The 26,453-nt window shown below is 42.3% G+C and overlaps 1 protein-coding gene across 1 annotated transcript in view; it reads left to right on the top strand.

The window, feature by feature from the left end:
* The first annotated feature begins 494 nt into the window (after positions 1-494).
* The window catches only part of RIC3 (RIC3 acetylcholine receptor chaperone), a 58,464-nt gene continuing 32,505 nt past the window's right edge, over positions 495-26,453 (top strand). Inside the window, 1 exon segment of the mRNA XM_034995481.1 lies at positions 495-670. Coding sequence (XP_034851372.1) covers positions 547-670 — 124 coding nt within the window. The 5' untranslated portion in view covers positions 495-546.

Genomic DNA, 26,453 nt, shown 5'->3' on the forward strand with positions numbered 1-26,453 from the left:
GAATCTGCTGGGGAAAGAGCAAATGCTCTAGTTTGGATGCAGCACTGTTCAGACCAGATCGGTCAGGGCCTCGAGGTCACAGAAAGATGTGAGGACTTGTGCTGAGGACCAAGAGGTGTTCGTGAAGGGTTTCACACCGTGGAGCGAGATCATTAGACGCGCTTCCATTCTCGCGTTTGGCTGCGGACGGAGGCTGGCTGCGAGCGGCGGGAGCCGCTTGCGGTAAGGCGCTCGCCGGCGTGGTCGGGGGCGGCCGGCGAGCAGGGCGGCCGGCGGGACGGGGAAAAGGAAGGGCACAGCCGCCAGCCTTTCGCGGGGGCGGAGAACGCACCGCGGGGCGTGGAGAGGGAGGAGCTTCCAGTTGGCCCAGACCCGGGGGCGCGGGCGCGGGGGCGAGGACGGAGACGGGGACCGCCGTGCGGGTGCCTCGCGCACTTGTCCCTCGCGCGTCGCCGTCCGCGCAGCCCGCGGTTCGGTCGGAAGAGGCCGCCGGCGCTGCGGTTCCGGTTCCGGTTGGCGTCTGCACCTGTGGCGAGGGCGGCGGCCATGGCGTACTCCACCGTGCAGAGGGTGGCCCTGGCCTCGGGGCTCGTCCTGGCCGTGTCGCTGCTGCTGCCCAAGGCCTTCCTGTCCCGCGGAAAGCGGCAGGAGCCGCCGCCGGCGCCGGAAGGTAAGCGCAGGCTAGCTCCCTCTCGGCTGCTGCAGGGAGGGGTGAGTCGAGGTCTCCTCCAGCCCGGCTAGAGAGGGCGGACCGGGCGGCGTTGGGGAGGTGCCAAGCCCCGCGGTTCCCTCGGCGTCAGCTGACAGCGGCGACTCCATGGGGCAGCGGGTCCGTCCCGACCTTATGCTGGAAGGAAGGGCCGGGGCTGCAGGCTCGAGTACCTGGGCGCCCTCCAGGTGGTCTCTCGCTCTCCCGTTCGCAGCCCTCCCCACTCCCGTCCCTGGCTTCAGTCAGCTGTCACATCTGTCCAGGTGCTTTGAGTCCGGAGGGCTCCCGCTTGGATTCCCCTCTCTGGGGTTTCTGTGTGCTTTGTGTCCTGCTTTTCTATGAAGTAAAGTCAATTGGCATTGCTGTTAATCTGAAGTCCTTGTGTACTTCCAGCGCCCAGCTTCAGGCCGTCTTTGTGCCTTTTTAAGTATAATTTGAAGATTTTAATTCAGACCTCAATTACTGAGACGAAAGAATTACTACATTCCCCTTAAGTGTTTGCTAATCCTTTGTTATTGGTATGGTGTGTGTGGTGTTTACAAATCCACCCAGTTGGTTGCGTTCAGGTGCTTTTACATAATAGGTGCAAAGGGATGGATGTCCAGACTGAGAGAAGGAACTAGAACAATTCTCTCTAGCTCCTGAAGTTCTTCTGTAACTTTTCTCCTGTAAGTTATTGCTGTAATACCCGTGAGGATGGTTTTACAGTCTCCAAACACTTCCAGTAATGTTCAGCCTTTCGACGATTGGACAGCTCCTTTTGAACTGAAATCCACTTCCCTGTAATTTGTGCACACGGACTATCTTTCCACTCTTTTGCACATCATAGATAGAAATACTGCAGATGACAAGCACTAAGCTCTAGGGGTGGAGGACAGATTGAACTGAGAATTCTCTTGATAGAATGTGCTTGATAAACTTTATGCTTGTAAAACTATCTACCTGGAAGAGACTTCTAAAAAATCATGTTATTTTTTTCCTTTCTGCCTTATTACAAAATCCCAAAGGTTTTACTCATTTTGTCTAATGATAACTGCCTTGTCTGCCTTGAAGATTAATTCATGATGATCTTGAGCAGTAAAGATTTTTCTAAAATAGTATTTTACTCAATTGAATTCCATTATGCTGAATTATGTTGAGTAAGTTCTATTGCATGTGAGTGGGAGATACTCTTCTGAATGTCGTGTAGAGCCACATTAGTGGCTTTTTCCCTTGAGAACTCAAGAGTTGTTATCCACTGTTCTCATCTTAGAATCTTTGCACTTTCTTTTTTTTTTTCCCTTAATTTATTTATTTGAGAGAGAGAGAATGAGAGACAGCATCAGAGGGAGGAGCAGACTCCCCGCTGAGCAGGGAGCCCGATGCGGGACTCGATCCCGGGACTCCAGGATCATGACCTGAGCCGAAGGCAGTGGCTTAACCAACTGAGCCACCCAGGCGCCCCTGAATCTTTGCACTTTCTGTTCTCCTTATTCCTAGAGTGTTCTTCCCTCAGCTTCCTTCTAATTACTCAAGTTTCTGCTCAGAGGTAACCTTCTCAGAGACTTTCCCTATGGACCCTAGCTAAGATAACTCCAGCCCCACCTTTCCTTGTTCCTCATGTTGTTCTATTTTCCTTCTTGAAGGAATTACTATATGATATGAAATGTTCTTATTTACTCACTTTTTTTCTGTTTCTACTTTCAAGAATGTAAGTTTCATGAGGGCAGGGGCTTGGTCTTGTTTACCACTATTTCTTTAGCATCTGCCTAAAATAGCAGTTGATAAATATTTTTAAGTGAATAATTCAAGTTTATGAAGCTACTGATATTGTGAATTTTTAAATATTTTATTTATTTATTTGACAGAGACCTAGCGAGAGCAGGAACACAAGCAGGGGGAGTGGGAGAGGGAGAAGCAGGCCTCCCGTCAAGCAGGGAGCCTGACGTGGGGCTTGATCCCAGGACCCTGGGATCATGACCTGAGCCGAAGGCAGACGCTTAACGACTGAGCCACCCAGGTGCCCCTACTGTGAATTCTTTTTGCATTAGTTACCAAAGGAGTATAATCTAGGAAAAAACTTCTCCTGAATGATGTATTTCAGTAACTGAAATTTTGCTAACTAAACTCTCTGCCCTTGGATGGACCTAGAGGGTATTATACTAACTGAAATAAGTCAGAAAAAGACAAATACTATGTGATTTCACTTATGTGGGATCTAAAAAATAAACGAACAAACAAAAACAGGAATAGACCCATAGATATAGAGAACTGATGGTTGCCAAATGGGACGGGTGGTGGGGGGAATGGACAAAATGGGTGAAGAGGAGTGGGAAATACAGGCTTCCAGTAATGAAATGAGTAAGTCATGGGGATGAAAGTACAACATAGGGAGTATAGTAAGTGGCGTTCATGGTGTTGTATGGTGATAGATGGTAGCTGTATTTTGTGGTGAGCATAATAATGTATAGAACTATAGAATGATTATGTCATACATTTGAAACTAAGGTAACATTGTATGTCAACTATACTTCAATAAAAATTAAACTACTTAAAATCCCTGTGCCGGTATGCTAACATTTTAAAAACAGTGATTCCTAACCGTTTGGGGTTTATATACATATACCCCTTTGAGAATCTGATGAAAGTTATGGAGTTTCTCCCTAGAAAATTCACGTACTACTTACACATACATTCAGAATTTGAGTATCAATTCTGAGAATTCACAGAACCCTGAAATCCTTGTTTTAGAGAAGGAGACAACCCCAGTTATTAGAAAATTCTTGAAATCTGTCATTGTAACTTTCATTTCTGCCCTTTGGAGTATGTGAAATAAGGACAGTCCCTTTTCCACATGACAGCCCTTAAGACCGTCTTTTAGTAAATACTTATGATGTACTCTTTCACATAGTGTATACACAGTGTACAGATAACCATGGATTCTAAGAAAAATGAGCCAAATCTCTGAGGATCACAGTTTAGTAGAGGAAAATAGACAAAAAATAGGGCCTAAGTGTCCGTTGCATGTACTCAAAGCCCTTGCAGGAAACAGTGAGGACTCATGGTTAGAATGGTCAGGTTTATTGGGGGCAAGAAAGGTGTCCTAGAGCAGGACAGTCTGGTTGTTTTTTTTATCCCTCTAACAGCTTTCTTGAGGTATAATTCACATACAGTTCACGCACTTAAAGTGTACAGTTCAGTGGGGTTTGTTCAGAGTTGTTCAACCATCACCACAATCAGTGTTAGAACATTTTCTACCCCACCCCTCACCAAAATCCCCATATTCTTTAGCCATCACCCCCTCCAACACACCCCACCCCACCCCCTTCAGCCCTAGGTAACTACTAATCTATCAGTATAAATTTCTAGAAATTTCATATAAATGGAATTATACAATATGTAATCTTTTGTGACTAGCTGCTTTTGCTCAGCATGTGTTCAAGGTTCATCCATTTTGTAGCATGTATCAGTACTTCATTTTTTAAAAAAATTTTATTTTAGAGAGTGAGGGGGAGGAGCAGAGGAAGAAGGAGAGAGAAACCCAAGCAGACTTGACACCGAGTGTGGAGCCCAACATGGGGCCCAATCTCACCACCATGAGATCACGACCTAAGCCGAGACCAAGAGTCAGACGCCTAACTGACTGCACCACCCAGGCATCCCAGTACTTCATTACTTTTTAATGGCTGAATAATATTCCATTGTGTGGATATACCACATTTTATTTATCCATTCATCTGTTGATGGACATTTGGGGTTGTTTATATTTTTTATATACATAATGCTGCTATTAACATTTGAATGCACACTTAGACATGTTTTCGTTTTTCTTGGGCATATACATTTGGGAAATATGAGCATTTTAGTGTGGCTGGAATGAAGAGTGAAATTTCTGGATCATATGATTATTCTGTTTTTAACCTTTTGAGCAACTGCTACACTGTTTGCCAAAGTGGCTACACCATTTAACATTTCTACCAGCAATGTATAAGCATTCTAGTTTCTCCACATCTTGCCAACACTTACTGTCTGCCTGTTTGATCACAGCCATCCTAGTGGGTGTGAAGTGATATCTCATTGTGGTTTTATTTGCGTTTTCCTGATGACTAATGACATTGAGCATCTTTTTGTGTGTATATTAGCTATTTGTATATCATCTTTGGAGAAATGTCTTACTCAGATCTTGTGCCTATTCTTAAATCGGGTTACTTATCTTTTTATTGAGTTTTAACAGTTCTTTAGACAAAAACCCATTTTCAGATATATAATTTACAAATATTTTCTCCCACTCAGTGGGTTGTCTTCACTTTCTTGCTGGTGTCCTTTTAAGAAGAAAAGTTTTTCATTTTGACCAGAGATGAGACCAGAGATGTTGGCAGGGGCCAAACTGTGAGGATTTTTTTTTTTTTTTCTGATGTACTCAAGGAGTTTGGATTTTATTTCAAAAGTAGAAGAGGCCACTGTAAGCTTGTAAGTAGAAGAGAAGCTCCAGTCTGGTTTTAGAAAGGACATCCTGGCGGCACTGTAGGAACTGCATGGTGAGGATCTCTGTAAGGAGAAGATAGTTGACGTACTCCGGTTGAGGCCGCATGAGCATCCTTAAATCAGTGTTGTTGAGCTCATCAGTTAGGATCCTCATGACAAATGACAGAAAATTCAACTTGAACTGTCTTAAGACAAAAAGGGGATTTATTGCTTTGTACAAATGAAAAGACCTTGTGTTAGAACTGGCCTTTAGTGTTGTCTGATCCAGAGATTCACCATCTGTTCAGGGCTCCAGCTCTGATTTTATGTGTGCATTTCACTTCCGAGTTCCTTCTCACGTTGGCTCTGTCCTCTGACTGCTCTCTCAGGATAGCAGCAGTGGTTGCAACAGTACCAGACATCACCTCTCACATTCCACTGTCCAGAGAAGGAGCATGTCTTTTCTTTTAAACTCTTCCCTCACTCCCACCTCACTCGTACCTAGCTCGCACCCCCACTCCTCGTTCTTTCCCAGTAGGTCTGACTAACCTATCCGTACATTGTAATGGCTTGAATTAAGTTACTTGCAGTGCTTTGGGTAGAAAGAATATACTGATTAACTACTAATTAACCACTGTGAAGTTGAGAGAGATTCCCAAAGGGAGATAGGGGTACTGGAGGAAGGAGGAAATAGAGCAGGGGAGGTTGCCATCATTGGGTAAGAGGGAGGAGAACAATTTTAAGAGCTTTTTTAAATTTTTATTTATTATAGTTCTCTGGTTTTTATTTTTATGTTTTTATGATTTGAAATTTATTTAACATTGTCAGAAATGTCAGCTTAAGAGCCATTTTTAAAGATTTACTTGAGAGAGAGCGTGTGCACACTCGTGCACGCATGAGTGTGGGGAAGGGCAAAGGAAGAGAGAGAATCTCAAGCCGACTCCACGCTAAGCCTGACATGGGGCTCGATCTCATGACCCTGAGATCATGACCTGAGCCAAAATCAAGAGGTGGACGTTTAACTGACTAGGCCACCCAGGTGCCAGTTAAGAGCCATTTTTAAATAGAATTGGAAGGTGAGGGGGAGGGAGGCATCTTGGATTAGTCTCAAGTTATTAGCTTAGGTGAATAGACAGATGGTGATGCCCTTCACCAAAGTAGGAATGGAGGAGAATAGATTAAAGGGAAAGATGGTGAGTTCAGGAATTTGAAGACTAGCATCACGTTCCCTTTTTCAGGCTTTTTTCCTATGTTGACATCTGTAGGAGTTCATCCATTCCTCATATGACCTAGTTCCAAGTATCTCAAAACAGCCTCTCTAGAAGACAAATAATAGCAAGTAGAAGCCTGTTAGCTCATGGAAGAGCAAACCTGTTGCCTCCCCCCACCCCACCCTCCTTTTAAAAACTCTCATTTCTTTTAATGCATCCTGAGGATTGCTTTAGATTTTTGGCATTTTACTTGCTGACCTTGTGGTATATTAGAATGCTAAGCTGCTATTTTTTTTTTTTTTTTTTTTGATTGCTGCTCATCTAGGTTTTGTCCATTTTGTGCTGTTCACTTTGTTTTGGAACATAGGTGGGCAGGGTTAGCAGTCAGCCTTGATTTCTGCACTTGGTCTTTCTGTCACAGTTGCAGACATGCCAGAAGGCAGGGCTTTTTCCTTTTGTGGCCGGTGAAAAGGCTTGGCTGCTGGAACTGTAGGGGCACCGGTGTGTGGGGTTAGCTTCCCCTTTCCCAGCACAGGATTCCCTTTGGAGTGGTGCTGGTCCTTGCTGGGTTGTTTGCAGGGTATGGTGGGGCGGGAGCCGCTTTAGAGAGATGCCTGCCAGGCCGTGCCGGGGAAGGTGGGGCTGCACACATGGTAGTAGTAAAATAGGTGGAGAGCGTTCATGCTGGTTTTTGCAAGTGTCTGGCTATCTAGGCTTGGGGAGGGGAAGAGAAATGGCGCTTGCCAGCACTTTTGTTGTTGAACTCTCCTGAAGATACCTGTGCCTCCAGCATGTTTTTTTTTTTTTTTTTTTTTTTAAAGAGTTTTTATTTATTTGACAGAGACACAGCGAGAGAGGGAACACAAGCAGGGGGAGTGGGAGTGGGAGGAGCAGGCCTCCTGCAGAGCAGGGAGCCCAATGCAGGGCTCTTTCCCAGGACCCCGAGATCATGACCTGAGCCGAAGGCAGCCGCCCAACGACTGAGCCACCCAGGCGCCCCTCCAGCACATGTTCTGAGAGTAGTAAATACATCTGTCACGTGTACCTCAGGCACTTTTCAAACTGTTGTTTCTATGCTGTGTTTAAAGCCAAGTTATTTATTATGCTTTAAGGCAAAGACTCAGTTTCCTATCTCTCTTTGGCTTTCCTGGAGTTAAGCCGGTTGGTTTTTAAAGTACCCAGAGTTAAACCCCACTGATTTTAAAAGCTAAGTTAAGCTCCACTGATTTTTTTTTTTTTTTTTTCAAAGCAAGATGTTAATGGGCACTCATCTTCCCAGTGTGGGTCCCCAAAGCCTAGGGTGGGGTCTGATCCTCTAACTTCTCCATGCTTGTGGCATCCTTCACATTTGTGGTTAGTCTTACCTGGGTTTTTCCCCAATCTCAGCTCTGCTCCTCTGCCCTTTTTCGATGTGGCCTTCCTCCTCGATTCCCCCTAGGATGAAATGTGGGAGCACTGTTCTGCCAGTCTTTGGGTCATTTTCAGAGTCAGTCACACAGATATAGCTGTTATCTCCGAGTGTGTCCACGACTTAAGCTCAGGATCCTCCTCCTCTGCCATCTGCCTCACAGTCTCCTGAAGAATCCTATTTAGAATCTAGTCTAAGAGCTACAGTGTGCTCACTTCTGCATGGGTGAAAAGTCCACCATCCACCTTTTGCAAACTGGAACAATAATCACCTACTCCATTCTTTAAAATTTTCTCTATCAATAGAATTTCTTAAAATTTTCTTTTAGCTTAAGGACTTTTCTTGCAGGTTTTTTAGTCTTGGTAGAAATTGCTTAGTGGACGAACTTATTCTCCTCACCCATCTGGGACTTTATTTTTGTCTTTAGGATTATTGATTCTCTTTCATTTAACCCAAAATTTGGTCCCTTTGATAGAGAATATGGAAGCAAAATAGAAGTTCAAAAGTTCTTCCTCAGCATTACATTTTATCATCAGGTAAATTGCCTTTTTTGCTCTAAAAATACTCCGTTTGCTTTGGCTAGCCTTTTTGTAAATCTTATTTTGGACCTTGGCCTCCTGGGGTTCTTCCAAGTCTTGCCACTCATTCACTTATGTGTCTTTTCAGCTTTTCTCTGTTCTTTTAGAAGAACTACCTGTACATCTGCTTTTTTTTTTTTGCCCCCTCTGGCTTTCCTATCTGCTTGACAATTTTTGAAATGCTCAAGCAGCAATGCATTTTAAGAGCTTTCCTCTTAGGGACACCTGGGTGGCTCAGCCGTTAAGCGTCTGCCTTCGGTTCAGGTCATGATCCCACTCCCCTGCTTGTGTTCCTGCTCTCGCTGTCTGTCTCTGTCAAATAAATAAAATCTTAAAAAAAAAAAAAAAAAAGAAAGAAAGCTTTCCTCTTAGAAAGGGTCTCATGCCATGGGGCTGTTTGTTTTCAGAACCTGATTCTGCCTTCCTAGGACCTGCGCCACACAACCCCTACTTTGCTGCCACAAATATTGAGTTGGCACGGTCCCTTTCTCCTACAGTTCTCTCTTCATTTCACTGACCAATTTCTTCTTCGGCCAAAGTAGCAGTTCCCCTCCTCTCACCTTCTGCACCTGTTTAACACGAAAGCCTCAGCACGCAAGGTCAGGGGCTTGTCAGCTGTTCCAAGGTTAGCACGCTGAGACTTCGGGCAGGTGCCAGACTAGTTGAAGCCCTCCAAGATGACCGTACGCTGCTTCTGCGTGAGAGTCGGCTTCAGGAGAGTCCTGCTCCCCACCTCCATAGCTGGATCCTGGAGTGCGCCCACGATAATGTCATATCTGGCATCTCTCCTCCTGATCCCGCCTGCCCATGTTTTCCAGTGAGGGACTAGCTTTGAGTACTTACAAATAGGTTTCCTTACCGGTACCTCCCCAGTGGCCCTGTTCCTTCAAAATAGCTTAGACTCTTAAGTCACCATGTTTTCCTCAGGTGAGTTCTGCCCACTGGGTCTAGAACTATCTAAGATGTGGAAATATATACACATGTATGTATAGTTACGTGTCCATATATGTATATATACATCTATAATACATATACATATTTAATTCTTTGTTATCTTAAGTTAGCTCTTTGTTTTGGTATATAAGTACTTGAGGACGAATGTATTATTTTGGTCCCTTACCTTTTCTTTTCTCCTAATGAAACCTCAGTATCTGCTCTGAAAGAGTGTCAGAGAAGGGAGGAGACAGTTTGAGAGCCTGTGAATACATGTAGATTAGGCACTTTTTCAAGTTCAGAAACCTCTAGAGGAATGAGTGTGGAGCAGAGTTGTGGGTAAGGAGCACCTTTTACCAGTCACCCTGGCTGCCATTTTCTATACTCAAAACTAAAAACCACTCAGGATAATGTAAAAAATTATTTTTAATTCTGAGCGTAACTGTGCTGGGTCTTGAGATTCCAGTAAAGGCCAGCAGGCCCAGTATAGTCATCCAGATCAATTCAGCAAAGTGTACAGCATGCAAGACCCAGAGCATACCCTAGACTTTTATTCAAGAAGTTCATAGTTTGTCCTTCAGCCACAGAGCACAAGGAATGCCTGTAGTTAAAGAAGTTGGATTTATTACTTTTAGCTAGGGAGAATGCACACCATGGGGAAGCTTGCGACATCACAGTAAGATTGTTAGAAAAACTTTATTATAGGATGTGGGCATGTGTTAGGTGATTTTTGAAGAAGGTTTAAGGATGTGGGGCTTTGCTCTGGATTGGATGCCGTCAGGAAGTGAGGCAAATTCTGTGGCTGGATGGCTGGATATCTTAATAGAGTTTATCTAAAGGGAGAACAGACTAGAGAAGGGCTGAAGCTGTAATTTATGAAGAAGCAGCAGTCCCTCATTATCCGGAAATGGGAGCTATTTGATATTTTTTAGCTTGGACAGTATTCATGTTTTGTCTGTGTTCAGGCAGATTACAGAGTGGTCTTATTACTCTTTCGTCTTGATCCATGGTGGTCACAGAATAGCCTTGTTTAATGTTGATGTTCTGAAATTGCTGACGTTTAACAGGAGAACACCAAGACCTAGCTGTGAGTGCCCCACACCGGCTCATACCAACACCAAGGCCTAGCTGATAGTACCCGGCCAGCTTCTGGCTGTCAGAGGCATCTTCTCTGGTGCTCTGATAGGATTTGTAAGTTTTAGTCAGCACTGAATAAAACTGGGTAGAAATAGTACTTACAGGAAGGTTTTATCTATTTCTCTTTCTCAGTCCATTCAAGGAGAGGCTGAAGGTCACGTAAATATAACTTTTGAATAAGGCCAGTTGTGATAAGTGCAATTAAAGAGGAACAAGCAGTATGTTCTAAGTGCAGGGGGATGAGATGAGAAAAAGCATTGGGGATGTGGGTAGTATTTGGCCTGGGCCCTGAAGGATAAGCTAGATTTAGACATGTGGAGTTGGAGAGAAAAGCAAAATCACTGGAGTCAGCAAAAGGCAAAGGCTTAGAGGTAAGAAATCACAAGGCAGGCTCAAAGCATGGGGAGAAGTCTAGTTAGGCTGAATCAGGAGTATGTAATGGGAAAGAAATATGAAGAGGTACTTTTGGACTAGATTATAGAATTCAGTTGTTTAGAAATTCAGTTTGTAGGGAAGGCAAAACCAGAATTTGTTAAATACCCACTGTGCATGCAGGGTCCATTGTATATGATATTTAATCTGTAATCTTTTTTTTTTTTTAAGATTTTATTTATTTGACAGAGAAAGAGAGCGAGAGTGCATGTGCATGCACAGGTGAGCACAAGCAGGGGGAGCGGCACACAGAGGGAGAGGGAGAGGGAGAAGCAGGCTCCCCACTGAGCAAGGAGCCTGATGTGGGCTCGATCCTAGGACCCTGGGATCATGACCTGAGCTGAAGGCAGACATTTAACCGACTGAGCCACTCAGGTGCCCCTAATCTGTAATCCTTGTAACAACCCTGAATAATCCGTGTAACAACCCCAATTATATCCATTTTACAGATGATGAAAATGAGCTCTAGAAAGGCTCATTTAGGGGCATCTGGGTGGATCAGTCCGTTAAGCATCTGCCTTTGGCCCAGGTCATGATCCCGGGGTCCTGGGATCGAGCCCCTCATCGGGCTCCCTGCTCAGCGGAGAGTCTGCTTCTCCCTTACCCCTTCCCCTGCTTGTGCTTGCTTGCTCTCTCTCAAATAAATAAAATCTTTAAAAAAAAAAAAAAGGGGGGGGGTTTATTTAACCTCCACTTAAATAGTTGGAGGCCTAGCCAGTATCTTAACTAATAACTCTGAAAAGATAGTACTGATTTTACTCACTTTGCTGACTGTGTAACACAGTCTTGTGTTGAAACCACTGAAAGCTTTTGATGGGAGAAAATGGCAAGACCTGTTAGAATTATGCTTTAGGAAGATGACTCCTAACAAAACAGTAATTAACATGTGTAGGGTATATGGACTAGGCCCTGTGCTGAGCAACTTAGACACACAAGTATCTCTTAATAGTATGTAGCATAATTTGGGAGTGAGGAGGTTGGTAAAAGATGGAAAAAAATACATGGTTAAATTAGCAGAAAACATCGAAGCAGTGGTGGGGAGAGCACAGCTTTAGGTAGGAGAGGAATGTAACAAGATGAGGGGCCCCTGGAGGAGACTGATGAGGAACAGTCAGCTGTGGTCCCAGGCTCCACTTTAAGTAATGCCGAATTAAATTTGGCCTCTAGAATTTCCTCAGTATTTAGGGAGAAGCTTACATATCTTAAGGAATTGGCCCATAAGGATTTTTTTAAACTGCGGTAATCAAATATAAACACATCCAGTTCTTTATTGATTTATTTGTCTTAAGAATGAAATGTTGCAGATGGTTTAATGCTTCTTTCAGAAAGCTCTTTTGTTAACAGTGTTAGAGTTTTTGTTTTTAGCAATAAGGATGGTTATTAAGGGAAAGTAGAACTTCACTCTGTAAAATCCATTAAGTTTGTAGTCAAGCTTAAATGATATGCTAAGTGAAATTTTAATAAATAAACCTAAATATGGGGAAAGCTTTCAATAAACAATTAGGATTTAGTCAAGTCCCATTTTAGAGAATACGTAAGTGCAGATAGAGATGGTGAACACAGCTGTTTTCTATTTTGAAAAGTGCAGTTTTAATGTTCTAATATCTTTAATATCCTGGTCTCTTGAGCTGTTTTGTTTTTTTGATTTTTATGTATTGGAGAGAGAGAGGGTGGGGTGGGGTGGGAGAGGAGCAGAGGGAGAGGAAGAAGCAGGCTCACTGCTGAGCGGGGAGCCTGACTTGGGGCTCGATCCCAGGACTCCAGGATCATGACGTGAGCCAAAGACAGACGCTTAATTGAGCCACCCAGGCGTCCTTTTTGAGCTGTTTTTTTAAGCAAAATTTTTTAAAAACCACAAATCCTCTTTGTAATGTAGCTATAAAGTAGAACGTTTATAATAGTGAAAAATAGAAAATAACCTAAATATTCATCAGCTCGGGAGGAGGTGAATAAATTGTGATAATGGACATACTAGGAGATGCTATATGGCAGTTCAAGTGAATGAACTGGAGCTACATATATCAAATCAACATGGTGCATTTCTAGGCCAAAATATTAATCCCCACCCAGAAAAAGAGCAGAAAAGGGAAGTTGCAGAAGAATGAGTATAGTATGATATCATAATATAAAGGTTTTTTTTATTGTAACAGAAATTTATCATTTTAACCAGTAGGTGTACAGTTCAGTGGCAGTAAGTATGTTCATATTGCTATATGACTGTCGCTACTGCCCATTCATAATATAAAGTTTTAAAACTCAAGACAATATTGTATGTAGTTTATGAGTATACACTTAACATAGTAAAGTATAAAGTGCACATTCTGAGAGTACACAAGTCTTCCAGTTACATCTATGTGGTAGGCAGGTATACAGGTGCTCATACATTATCATTTATACTTTTTTGTACACTTGAGATATCTATTAAAAATTTTTTTGGGGGCGCCTGGGTGGCTCAGTCGGTTAAGCGACTGCCTTCGGCTCAGGTCATGATCCTGGAGTCCTGGGATCGAGTCCCGCATCGGGCTCCCTGCTCGGCAGGGAGTCTGCTTCTCCCTCTGACCCTCCTCCCTCTCATGCTCTCTCATTCTGTCTCAAATAAATAAAATCTTAAAAAAAAAAAAAATTTTTTTTTTAAATTATTTCCAAATGTTTTATAGCCACTGAATTTCTAAACATCCTGGGTTCAGTTCTAAGCAATATAGTACCAAGATCCAAGAGGTGAAGTTGTTCCCTGTTGAAGACAGTTAACTTTATGGAAAAAAAAAATCTCTTCCAAATTGAGCATTCTGACCCTAGCCTACCATCTCAAGAATTTTCTTGGTCACAGGTGGCAGAGGTCATAGGTCTTAAGCCTAAAGGTCTGAGAGAATGACTGTTTGTTTTTTGTTGTTTATTTTTTTAATAAACACCCACAGGAGGAGAGCAGGTTTTGGAAGGTGAAAATGAGTTTCATTTTTAGGTTTGACATGATAGTCCGACTAAAAGGAAGTATATACTAATGGAATTTAGAGTAAGAGATGGGAGCTTGAGGGGGAAAGGTCAGAACTAGAGCTATACATTTTGGAACTTATAATGGATCCATGAGAATGAGTTTGTCAAAGGAAAAAGGATAGAGAAAAAAATATGTTGAGACAAAGATCTTAGGGAAAGGATTAAAGAAGAACCTGTGCATGAGACTGCGAAAGAATAGGTTGAAAGACCAGTTGGTTGGAAAAGAAGAACCCAGGAGAGTGGTTCTTGAGATTAGGGCAAGAAAGTTTGACAAGGATTTATTCAGATTAATCCTATATTTATTAAATGAGTAGTATGTGATAATCATTTTCTTGTGTTGCAGTTAAGTCTTCAGAGTGAGACCTGAGGGGTAAAAACTATTGGATTTGATGGTTAAGGCACAGTTGCCTTGTTGCTGGAACTATATGGCTCATCTGTAAACTCTTTAATTTAAAGATAGGGACTTTTTTATTTATCATTTATTTTTTAATTTATTTTTTTATTAGGATATGTTAAAGATTTATTTATTTTAGGGAGAGAGAGCGCACACATGAGTGGGAGGAGTAGAGGAAGAAGGAGAGAGAATCTCAAGCAGTCTCCCGAGCTGAGCACGAAGCAGGATGTGGGGCTCGATTCTCCTGACCCCGAAATTATGACTGAGCCAAAACCAAGAGTCAGATGCTTAAATGACTGCACCACCCAGGTGCCCCTGTTTTATTTATCATTTTAATCTGTGTCTGGCGCACTAAGTGTTCAGTAGTAAATTGTGTGAAGTATTACACCAAATACAAAATGCTGAGATTTCTCCTATGATATAAAACCTGTTTTTACCACCTAGCCTATCTGTTCCATTGCTCTCCAATTCCTTCTCTTACCTTTGAAAATAGTTTTCCTCCACTTTTCAGCTCTTCTTTGATTCCAGTCTACAAGCTCTTTATCAGTCACGTTTCCCTACTGTTTGAAACCCTACATTTGATTTCCTTTCTTCCGCCCATTACTCACTTATTAACTCAATATAAAGAAGACTATTCTAACAGTTGTTCAGAGGTGGCATGAGCTTCCTGGGGGCAATACTGAATTTCCTGTTTGATTGTATTCAGCAAAGTTAAATCTCCATTTAAGGAAGGTGAGGGTATTGAACTCATGTGGTTAGACTAGATGATTTTTTTAAAAACTTGGAGATATAATTCACATACTAGGCAATTTATCTATTTAAAGTGTACAATTAGTGGTTTTTAATATAGTCAGAGTTGTGCAACTATCACCACAATCAATTTTAGAAATTTTTATCACCCCTCCCACATACACACAAAAAATTTCATACCCATTAGCAGTCACTCTCCTTTCTGCCTCCCCCCGCCAGCCCTAAGCAACCACTAATCTACTTTCTGTCTCCATAGATTTGCCTGTTCTGGACACTTCATATTCATGGAATCATGTGATATATGGTCTTGCATGACTGGCTTTTTCTTTTTCTTTTCTTTTCTCATCTTTTCTCTTTTTTTTCTTAGCATAATGTTTGCAAAGTTCATCCATATTGTCGCATGTATCAGTACTTCATTCTTTTTTTTTTTTTAAAGATTTTATTTATTATTTGACAGAGAATGAGAGAGAGAGAGAGAGCACATGAGAGGGGGGAGGGTCAGAGGGAGAAGCAGACTCCCCGCTGAGCAGGGAGCCCGATGCGGGACTCGATCCCGGGACTCCGGGATCATGACCTGAGCCGAAGGCAGTCACTCAACCGACTGAGCCACCCAGGCGCCCCTTCATTTTTTTTTATGGCCAAATAATATTCCATTGCATGGGTATACCACATTGTATTTATCCATTTATTGTCAGTTGATGGACTTTTTGGTAATTATGAATAATGCTGCTATGAACATTTTTGTACACGTTTTTGTGGGAGCCTATTCTTCTTGGGTATATACCTAAGAGTAGAATTGCTGGTCATATGGAAACTTTGTTTACCCTTTTGAAGAACTGCCAGGCTGGTTTTCAAAGTGACTACGCTATTGTACATTCCCATCAGCAGAGTATGAGAGTTCGATTTTCTCCACATCCTTGCCAATACTTTCTCTTTTTTTTAATTATTATTATAGCATCCTAGCCGGTGTAATATAGTATATCTCATTGTCAGTTTAATTTGCATTTCCTTGATGACTAGTGGTGTTGAACATCTTTTCATGAGCTTATTGGCCATTTGTATATATTCTTTGGAGAAATGTCTATTAAGAGCCTTTGACCTTTTTTAGTTGGGTTATTTCTTTTTATTGTTGAGTGGAAGGAGTTCTTTATCTATTTTGGATACTAGAACCTTACCAGATTTATTATTTGCTCCCATTCAGTATGTTGTCTTAACTTTCTTGATGGTATCTTTTTTTTTTTTAAAGACTTTATTTATTTATTTGACAGAGAGAGAGAGAGAGCGAGAGATAGCAAGAGCCAAGAACACAAGCAGGGGGAGTGGGAGAGGGAGAAGCAGGCTTCCCGCTGAGCACGGAGCCCGATGTGGGGCTCGATCCCAGGTCCCTGGGATCATGACCTGAGCCAAAGGCAGATGCTTAACGACTGAGCCACCCAGGTGCCCTGATGGTATCCTTTGCAGCAGAAAAGTTTTAAAATTTGTAGTCCAGTTTACCTATTCTTTTTTTCTTTCTTTGTGGTTTTGGTGTCCTATCTAAAACCATTGCCTAATCCAAGGTCACAAAGATTTATGTCTGTTTTCTTCTAAGAGTTGTGTAATTTTCTTACATTTAGGTCTTTAATCAATTTTGAGTTAATTTTTAAAAATAGTGTAGGTAGGGGTCCAACTTCATTCTTTTGCAGGTGGGTATCTAGTTGTCTCCATACTATTTGTTGAAAGACTGGATGATTTTTTTAAGCCTCTTTCTGACTCTGAAGATTACATGATGCTTTGTAGTACATTGGTTTCTGTTATTGTCTAAATAGGTGGATAGTCAAGATTTCATAGGATGGCCATCCTTTTCTCAAGAATACATTGTGTCTAAAAACAGGGATTGTCGGGCGCCTGGGTGGCTCAGTCGTTAGGCATCTGCCTTCAGCTCAGGTCATGATCCCAGGGTCCTGGGATCGAGCCCCGCATCGGGCTCCCTGCTCCGCGTGAAGCCTGCTTCTCCCTCTCCCACTCCCCCTGCTTGTGTTCCTTCTCTCGCTGTGTCTCTCTCTGTCAAATAAATAAATAAAATCTTAAAAAAAAAAAAAAACACAGGGATTGTCATTAGTCTTATATCAGCTTCTTAAACTTCTCATTTGTTTTCAGTTCTGCCCTTCTTTATTTATTTATTTTTAGGATTCTGGTTTGCATCTGGTCTTTGACAGCTCCATTTTCTTTTCTTCCTCTTTTTGCACATAAGTACACCTATCCCACCAACACTTTTAATATGGGAATAGTTCACTCACTTTATTAACTTTTTCATTTAGGTAGCTTAGAGTTTCTTCTCAAGCCTAACTGTAGCCTAATAAAAATTTCTTCTGAATGTGCCACCAACACCTGGAACTTAGTGTGTGAAAAATGTGTATTTAGTCTTCCCCTTGTCATAAGCCCACCCAGTTTTTTCATTATCTTCTCTTAGTATATTAAACTCCTAACCTTGGAGTTTTCTGACCCTTTCCCTCATTAGTTCTATATTCTGTTCAATAGTAAATGCTGCATGCTCAGAGCCCTTGGATCTGTTGCTTCCTCTTTGTTATAGCCATCCCCTCAGGCCGTTACATTTTAGAGCTTAATTACTGCCTTCTTGTTGATTTCTCATACCCAAGTTTGTCTCTGCATTAGGCCCTATACTCAAATGCTAGATTTAATCCCTTTCAGGTACCCTTTTCATTAAGTCATTTCCCTGATCTTAGACCCATAGTATCACATTTATCCACCACAAGTTAGCATTTAAACCCTCCACCTGCACTTCCCTCTCCTTATCTCTTGTTACTTCCCTAAATGGGGCCAAACTAATTTGGTAGTTAGCCTTCTTTATTCTTATTTCTTTGTCCTCATCTCTTTCTTGTTGCAGAGTTCTTCTTTCCTTCTGGCATGCCTTTGCTGCTTTATTCTATGTCTCATTCCCTTCAATGATTGATCCCATTTGATTCCTCTTTCTTTTTCTCTCTTTGCATTCTTTTAATGCTTAGACATTTAGTTTATCTAGTAATGTCCATGAAAACCTGTCCTTTTTTGTTGGTGTTTGTTCTGAATATACTACTTTTTAAAATTCAGTGTGGGAACTGTTGTTTCTATTTTATTTATGGCCCGCTCCTACCTATAGCATAGAGTCCTGAACATAACAGTTGTCCTATAAATCTTCCTGGCTGACAGACTGTAAAAGTTTTGGGGCGAGAGGGGTAGTGTTAGCATTGTCAGCATTTTTTAATTTTAGAAGCGCAAAAAATATTTTTGTGCCATTACCTGACTTTTATTTTTAATTTTCTTTTGTTTTATACCAAGTTTTGGAGACTGTGTTCTCAGTACAGTATAATGAAGTTCAACAACGTATATTACTACAAATATTAAATCTAGTTTCTTGAACACTAGCCATCTGATCTATCAGATTCTCTCAAGAGAAAGGTTAGCTTTTTGGATGCTGGCTAGGCATTTTTTTTTTTGAAGGTGCATTATAGCCTTAAAGCCATGACTCACCATTTAATATATTAAGATCCTTGACAATTTAATAGCGACATAGTCACCAGCACCCAGAATAAGGAGTGTTGACCTGGTTTTCTTCTGTCTGAAGCTCTACTTTTGTTGCTGTCCTCTTGAAAAGCACTTCTTCCCATAAATTCCGTGTCCTCCAAAGTCAATATTGGGAGGGAAAGGAGGATTATTGGAGTGGAGCTGGCTGAGAGAGGGATACAAGACGGAAAGCAGTCTTCCAAACCTAATAGGGGTTAGCTGTCTTACCTCCCTGCCTGCCCGCCCGCCTTCTTTCTTACCTGAGGAGCACAGCTGACTTAAAGATAGTCATCAGTTTATAGCACCTTATTAACATCATGAGTGCAAGTTTTTCTTGTTCTTTTCTCTTTAACCCTTTATCTTGAGTCCACATGCCCATTCCCTTTCCCATTCATATGTATCTACTGTGTTTATGTCCCTATACCTACATATTTGCTTGAAAGACCTGTAGTATAATTATGATGTCTTCAGCTTACATAATGGTATTTGCTTTTTACTCAGTGCCGTGCTTTTTAAGAGATTCATGTTGCTGTAGATACATCTAAAGTGTGATTTCTAAAAGCTGCATAGAATTCCATATTTGTATCCACTCCATTTTGATTTTTCCATTCTTCCAGTTACCGAAATCAAAGTTACTTCAAGTAACTGCTACATTATCATCACAGCAAACATTCTCACACAGGTCTATAAAGTCTGTAATTTGTACATAGACCATTCTATTTGAGAATTTCTCTGAAATTTATCCACCAGAGTGGGATCACTGGATCACATAGGACAGAGACATACTTAATGTCACTAAGATCTCCTAGCAGAATGGCTGTATCTGTTTACCCTCTTCCCGACGTCTTTGCCAGCCTTTGCTATTATCCACCATTCTCATTTTTGCCCTTCTGATCGGTATGAACAATGCTCTCTCATTATCTTAATTTGTATTTTACTCATTGCCTTTACTTTGAATTTGATCATCTTTTCATTTACTTGCTAGTCATTTCAGCTTTTTTCTGTAGGTTCCCTACCCATAGCTTTTGACCATTTTTCTTTTGGGTTTCTTGTGATTTTTATATAAAATTGTAGGAATTCCTTGTCTATTCTAGACATTTACTCTGTCAATGTTAGATGTTGCAGGAGTTTTTTCCTTGTCTGTCATCTATTATAGCTCTGTTCGTGGTATTCTTTATTGTACAGAAATCTGTAGTTTTGTTGAAGTCAAGTCTAACAGTATTTCTCTATATGGTTTGTATTTTTGGAGTCTGATTTATGAAGTGTTTCTTCTCTCTCGTGTTTTCTGCTCTGTACTGTTAGCTCCCAGTGTGGTTTTTCCCCACAACCCTGTTTACATGGCCTTTTGAAGAGCGGTCTTTCCTTTCTTACCTGTGGCTCTCAGGAGGCTTGGCAGCTGGTGTTAATGTGTGACTGCCCCTGATGGAGGAAATAATGCAAGGAAATTGATGCACGCTTTCTCTAAGCCCTGTGCTTCTACTCACAGAACCCTGTGACCCTGTTTGTGCTACACGAATCCTGTCTGCCCAGCAAAAGCTGATTGGAAAGGGATGCATACTTCCCCAAGCAGAGTAATCAAAATCTTCCTCCAAGGAATTTGAAGTTGTGACTAGTCTCTGCTGGCCTCTTTTTTTTTTTTTTTTTTTTTTAATTTTTTTATTTATTTGCGAGAGAGAGAATGAGAGAGAGCATGAGAGGGGAGTGGGTCAGGGAGAAGCAGACTCCCTGCTGAGCAGGGAGCCTGATGCGGGACTCGATCCCGGGACTCCAGAATCATGACCTGAGCTGAAGGCAGTGGCTTAACCAACTGAGCCACCCAGGCGCCCTCTGCTGGCCTCTTGAAGGACACGCAAACTGAAGGGTTTTGGGGTGCCCATCTTCCTCCATGTTCACAAAGAAGCTAGAGAAATGGTCTGCCAGAAGGGAGAATAAAGATCTGCACAGAGAAGCACAGGAAAAAGCCTGTGGCACCATAGAGAGGGAGACAAAAGTAGACTGAGAGTAGCTGTCCTGGATCCTGATGGCTTTCCAGTTTCTGGTTCTTTTCTCTTCTGAGACCAGATTGCACTTCCTTTTCTGTAGTAGTTATCAGGGGCTAACTGCTGTAACAGACTCCAAAGTGTATAATGGCCATAACACAATAGAAGTTTATTTCTCACTCACATAAACAGGTCCAGATGGTTCTAAGTTGGTTGAGCGGCAACACTGGAGGACTCTGTGCCGCACAGTTATTCAGGAACCTAGATTGATGGAGGCTCTGCCATTTTCATCACATGACTTCAGAGGTCTCCCCTAGGTCAGCATGAAGGCTACAGATGGGAAATGAATGTGGAGTTTAATACATGGGACGTTTTATAGGTCAGGCCATGAATCAGCACATATCACTCCCATTCCTCTGGCTGGAACTCCATTGCATGGCTACATTTAACTGTATAGGAAGCTGAAAAATGTTCTCAAGCTGTGGACCTAGAAGGAAGAGAAAATGGGTTTGGTGAACAGCTAGAGATTGCCACATCATATTTATTATCTGTGTCATACCTCTGTATCCTTGTAATCAAGTTCCTGTTTTTTTAACTTGTTTGAATTGGCTTCGGTTATTTATGCCTCAGTGCGTGAGGTGTTTTCATAAGAGCTATACTTAAAATAGTAGAAGAAATAAATACTGGAGGAGGGGAAAGATGGCGGAGGAGTAGGGGACCCTATTTCAACTGGTCCCCCTAGAATTGAGCTGGATATCTACCAGACCACTCTGAGCACCCACGAAACCAGCCTGAGATGTAAGAAGATCTGGATCTCTACAAACAGAATATCGCAGGCAGTTGGTTTTGAGGTACGAAGCAGAGAGCCGTGAGTCTGCGGGCAGATATCGGAGGATAAATGGCGGTGGGAGGGTGCCTGGCCGTGGGGATCCTACACCGGCGGTGAGTGACAGCCTCACGCACTGCGGACGGGCACAGACTCGCAGACCGGTAACATTGGGAAAGAACTTTAGGGCAGCCCCCAGGGTGGAAAACCAGACCGGCGGGGTCGAATGCACGCAAACTGCAGCCCCCCCCCCCCCCCCCCAGAAACCGGAGCGACGGTCGCGCGCACGCGAACTGCAGCCTCCGAGTCGGAAACCAATGCGCCAGGGTCGTGCTGGTGAACTGCAACCCCTGGGGTGGAAACCCCAAGCGGCAGAGTCGTGCACGCGCGAACTGGGAGCAGCTGGCGGTTTTAGAAGCACAAAGGGCAGAGACGGGCCCCGACCTGGAGGCAGGGCTGGGGGCGCTGCGGAGGGGCACACAACCCAGGCCGCTGCAGTTTATAGCAGCACGGACAGAAACAGGGACGGTGTGGCCTGGAGAGCTCACTGAAGAACAGGCTGCAGTCTTTCTGCTCTGAGGCAGAGGGTTGGAAACGGTCTCTTCTGCTCTGACTCGCGGGAGAGACGTGGAAAACTGCCAGAGAACAAAAGCCCCCAAAACTGATTCCCGCTGAGCCCATCCCCTGCCACAGTGGGGCAGGGCAACTCAGCCCAAACAGGGTTGCCTGAGTAACAGCACGGCAGGCCCCTCCCGCAGAAGACAGGTTGTGAAAACAAGAGGCCAGCAACCCTAAGGTCCCAAGAAAACAGGTGCATCTTGCTTGGGTTCTGGTCAATAATTTGGACTCTGTACATTCCCCCAAACACCCATCAACAGAATGACTAGGAGGAGGAGCCCCCAAAACAGAAAAGACTCAGAGACTATGACTTATGCTGCAGATTTACAAATGGATGCAGATATAACCAAGATGTTGGAGATGGAATTCAGGCTAGCAATTGTGAAGACAATGGCTAGAATGGAGAAATCAATTAATGGCACATAGAGTCTCTAAGGGCAGAAATAAAAGGTGAATCGGCAGAATTTAAAAATGCTATCAAAGAGATCCAATCCAATCTAGATAATCTAACAGCTAAGGTAACTGAGGCAGAAGAGTGAATAAGCGACCTGGAAGATGATATAATAGATAAAAAGGGAAAAGAGGAGGCCAGGGAAAAACAACTCAGAATCCATGAAAATAGAATCAGAGAAATAAGTGACACCATGAAGCGTTCTAATGTCAGAATAATTGGAATCCCGGAGGGAGTGGAGAGAGAGAGAGAGAGGACTAGAAGATGTATTTGAGCAAATCGTAGCTGAGAACTTCCCTAATCTGGGGAATGAAACAAACATTCGAGTCCTAGAGGCAGAGAGGACCCCTCCTAAGATCAAGGAAAACAAGGCAACACCCCGGCATGTAATAGTAGTAAAACTTGCAAATCTTAGAACCAAGGAAACCATCTTAAGGGCAGTTAGGGGGAAGAGATTCCTTACGTACAGAGGAAGGAACATCAGAATAACGTCAGACCTATCCACAGAGACCTGGCAAGCCAGAAAGGCTGGCAAGACATATTCAGGGTACTAAATGAGAAGAACACGCAGCCAAGAATACTTTATCGGCAAGGCTGTCATTTAGAATGGATGGAGAGATGCAGAGCTTCCAAGACCGGCAGAAACTGAAAGAATATGTGACCACTAAGCCGGCCCTGCAAGAAATATTAAGGGGGGTTCTATAAAAGGAGAATGACCCCAAGAGTGATATAGAACAGAAATTTACAGAGACAATCTATAAAAACAACGTCTTCACAGGCAACATGATGACAATTAATTCATATCTTTCAATAATCACTCTCAACGTGAATGGTCTAAATGCTCCCATAAAACGGCACAGGGTTGCAGATCGGATAAAAAGACAGGGCCCATCCATATGCTGTCTACCAGAGACTCATTTTGAACCTAAAGATACATCCAGACTGAAAGTGAAGGGATGGAGATCCATCTTCCATGCCAGCGGACCTCAAAAGAAAGCTGGGGTAGAAATTCTTGTATCAGACAAATTAGATTTTAAACTGAAGTCTGTAATAAGAGACACAGAAGGACACTATATCATTCTTAAAGGGTCTATCCAACAAGAAGATCTAACAGTTGTAAATATCTATGCCCCCAACATGGGAGCAGCCATCTACATAAGCCAACTCTTAACCAAAATAAAGAGTCATATTGATAACAATACGTTAATTGTAGGAGACCTCAATACTCCACTCTCAGCAATGGACAGATCATCTAAGCAGAAAATCAACAAGGAAACAAGAGCTTTGAATGATACATTGGACCAGATGGACCTCATAGATATTTACAGAACATTCCACCCTAAAACAACAGAATACTCATTCTTCTTGAGCGCACATGGAACTTTCTCCAGAATAGACCATATACTGGGTCACAAATCAGGTCTCAACTGATACCAAAAGATTGAGATTATTCCCTGCATATTCTCAGACCACAATGCTCTAAAACTGGAACTCAATCACAAGAAAAAATTTGGCAGAAATTCAAACACTTGGAAGCTAAAGACCACTCTGCTCAAGAATGTTTGGGTCAACCAAGAAATCAAAGAAGAACTTAAACAATTCATGGAAATCAATGAGAACGAAAACACATTGGTCCAAAACTTATGGGATACTGCAAAGGCGGTCCTAAGGGGGAAATACATAGCCATCCAAGCCTCACTCAAAAAAATAGAAAAATCCCGAATTCACCAACTAACTCTACACCTTAAAGAACTAGAGAAAAAGCAACAAACGACGCCTAAGCCACGCATTAGAAGAGAAATAATTAAAATTAGAGCAGAAATCAATGAATTAGAAACCAGAAACACAGTAGATCAGATCAACGAAACTAGAAGTTGGTTCTTTGAAAGAATTAATAAGATTGATAAACCACTGGCCAGACTTATCCAAAAGAAGAGAGAAAGGACCCAAATTAATAAAATTATGAAAGGGGAGAGATCACGACTAACACCAAGGAAATAGAAACAATTATTAGAAATTATTATCAACAACTATATGCCAGGGCGCCTGGGTGGCTCAGTCGTTAAGCGTCTGCCTTCGGCTCAGGTCATGATCTCAGGGGTCCTGGGATCGAGCCCCGCATCGGGCTCCCTGCTCCGCGGGAAGCCTGCTTCTCCCTCTCCCCCTCCCCCTGCTTGTGTTCCCTCTCTCGCTGTGTCTCTCTCTGTCAAATAAAATCTTAAAAAACAAAACAAAACAACTATATGCCAATAAACTGAGCAATCTGGATGAAATGGAGGCCTTCCTGGAAACCTATAAGCTGCCAAAACTGAAACAGGAAAAAATTGACAACCTGAATAGGCCAATAACCAGTAACGAGATTGAAGCAGTGATCAAAAACCTCCCAAAAAACAAGAGTCCAGGGCCTGATGGATTGCCTGGGGAATGCTACCAAACATTCAAAGAAGAAATAATACCTCTTCTACTGAAGCTGTTTCAAAAAATAGAAACAGAAGGAAAACTTCCAAACTCATTCTATGAGGCCAGCATTACCTTAATCCCCAAACCAGGCAAAGACCCCATCAAAAAGGAGAATTTCAGACCGATATCCCTGATAAATATGGATTCCAAAATCCTCAACAAAATCCTAGCTAATAGGATCCAACAATACATTAAAAGGATCATCCACCACGACCAAGTGGGATTTATCCCCGGGATGCAAGGGTGGTTCAACATTTGCAAATCAATCAATTGATAGAACACATTAATAAGAGGAGGGAGAAGAACCATATGGTCCTCTCAATTGATGCAGAAAAAGCATTTGACAAAATACAACATCCTTTCCTGATTAAAACTCTCCAGAGTATAGGGATAGAGGGAACATTCCTCAAGCTCATAAAATCCATCTATGAAAACCCCACAGCGAATATCATCCTCAGTGGGGAAAAGCTGAGAGCCTTTCCCTTAAGATCAGGAACACGTCAAGGGTGCCCACTCTCACCACTGTTGCTCAACATAGTACTAGAAGTCCTAGCAACAGCAATCAGACAACAAAAAGAAATAAAAGGTATTCAAATTGGCAAAGAAGAAGTCAAACTCTCTCTTTTCGCAGACGACATGATACTTTATGTGGAAAACCCAAAAGACACCACCCCCAAATTACTAGAACACATCCAGCAATTCAGTAATGGGGCAGGATACAAAATCAATGCACAGAAATCAGTTGCTTTCTTATACACTAACAACGCAACTGTAGAAAGAGAAATTAAAGAAACGATTCCATTTACAATAGCACCAAAAACCATAAGATACCTCGGAATAAACCTAACCAAAGAGGTAAAGGATCTATACTCTAGGAACTACAAAACACTCATGAAAGAAATTGAGGAAGACACAAAAAGATGGAAAAATATTCCATGCTCATGGATCGGAAGAATAAACATTGCTCTGGGTAGCATAGACATTTTAACAATCTATACCTTCAGTGCCATCCTGATCAAAATTCCAATGACATTTTTCAAAGTGCTGGAACAAACAATCCTAAAATTTGTATGGAATCAGAAAAGACCCCGAATCGCCAAGGAGATGTTGAAAAAGAAAAACAAAGCTGGGGGCATCACGTTGCCTGATTTCAAGCTATATTACAAAGCAGTGATCACCAAGACATCATGGTACTGGCACAAAAACAGACAAACAGACCAATGGAACAGAATAGAGAACCCAGATATGGACCCTCAACTCTATGGTCAAATAATCTTTGACAAAGCAGGAAAAAACATGCAATCGAAAAACAGTCTCTTCAATAAATGGTGCTGGGAAAATTGGACAGCCACATGCAGAAGAATGAAACTCGACCATTCTCTAACACTACTCACAAAGATAAACTCAAAGTGGATGAAAGACCTCAGTGTGAGACAGGAATCCATCAAAATCCTAGAGGAGAACATAGGCAGTAACCTCTTTGACATCGGCCACAGCAACTTCTCTCAAGATACATCTCCAAAAGCTAGTGAAACAAAAGCAAAAATGAACTTTTGGGACTTCATCAAGATAAAAAGCTTCTGCACAGCAAAG

The sequence above is a fragment of the Mirounga leonina genome, unplaced genomic scaffold, assembly GCF_011800145.1.
Source record: "Mirounga leonina isolate KUSES-001 unplaced genomic scaffold, KU_Mleo_1.0 Mir_92, whole genome shotgun sequence".
Classification (NCBI taxonomy): Eukaryota; Metazoa; Chordata; class Mammalia; order Carnivora; family Phocidae; genus Mirounga; species Mirounga leonina.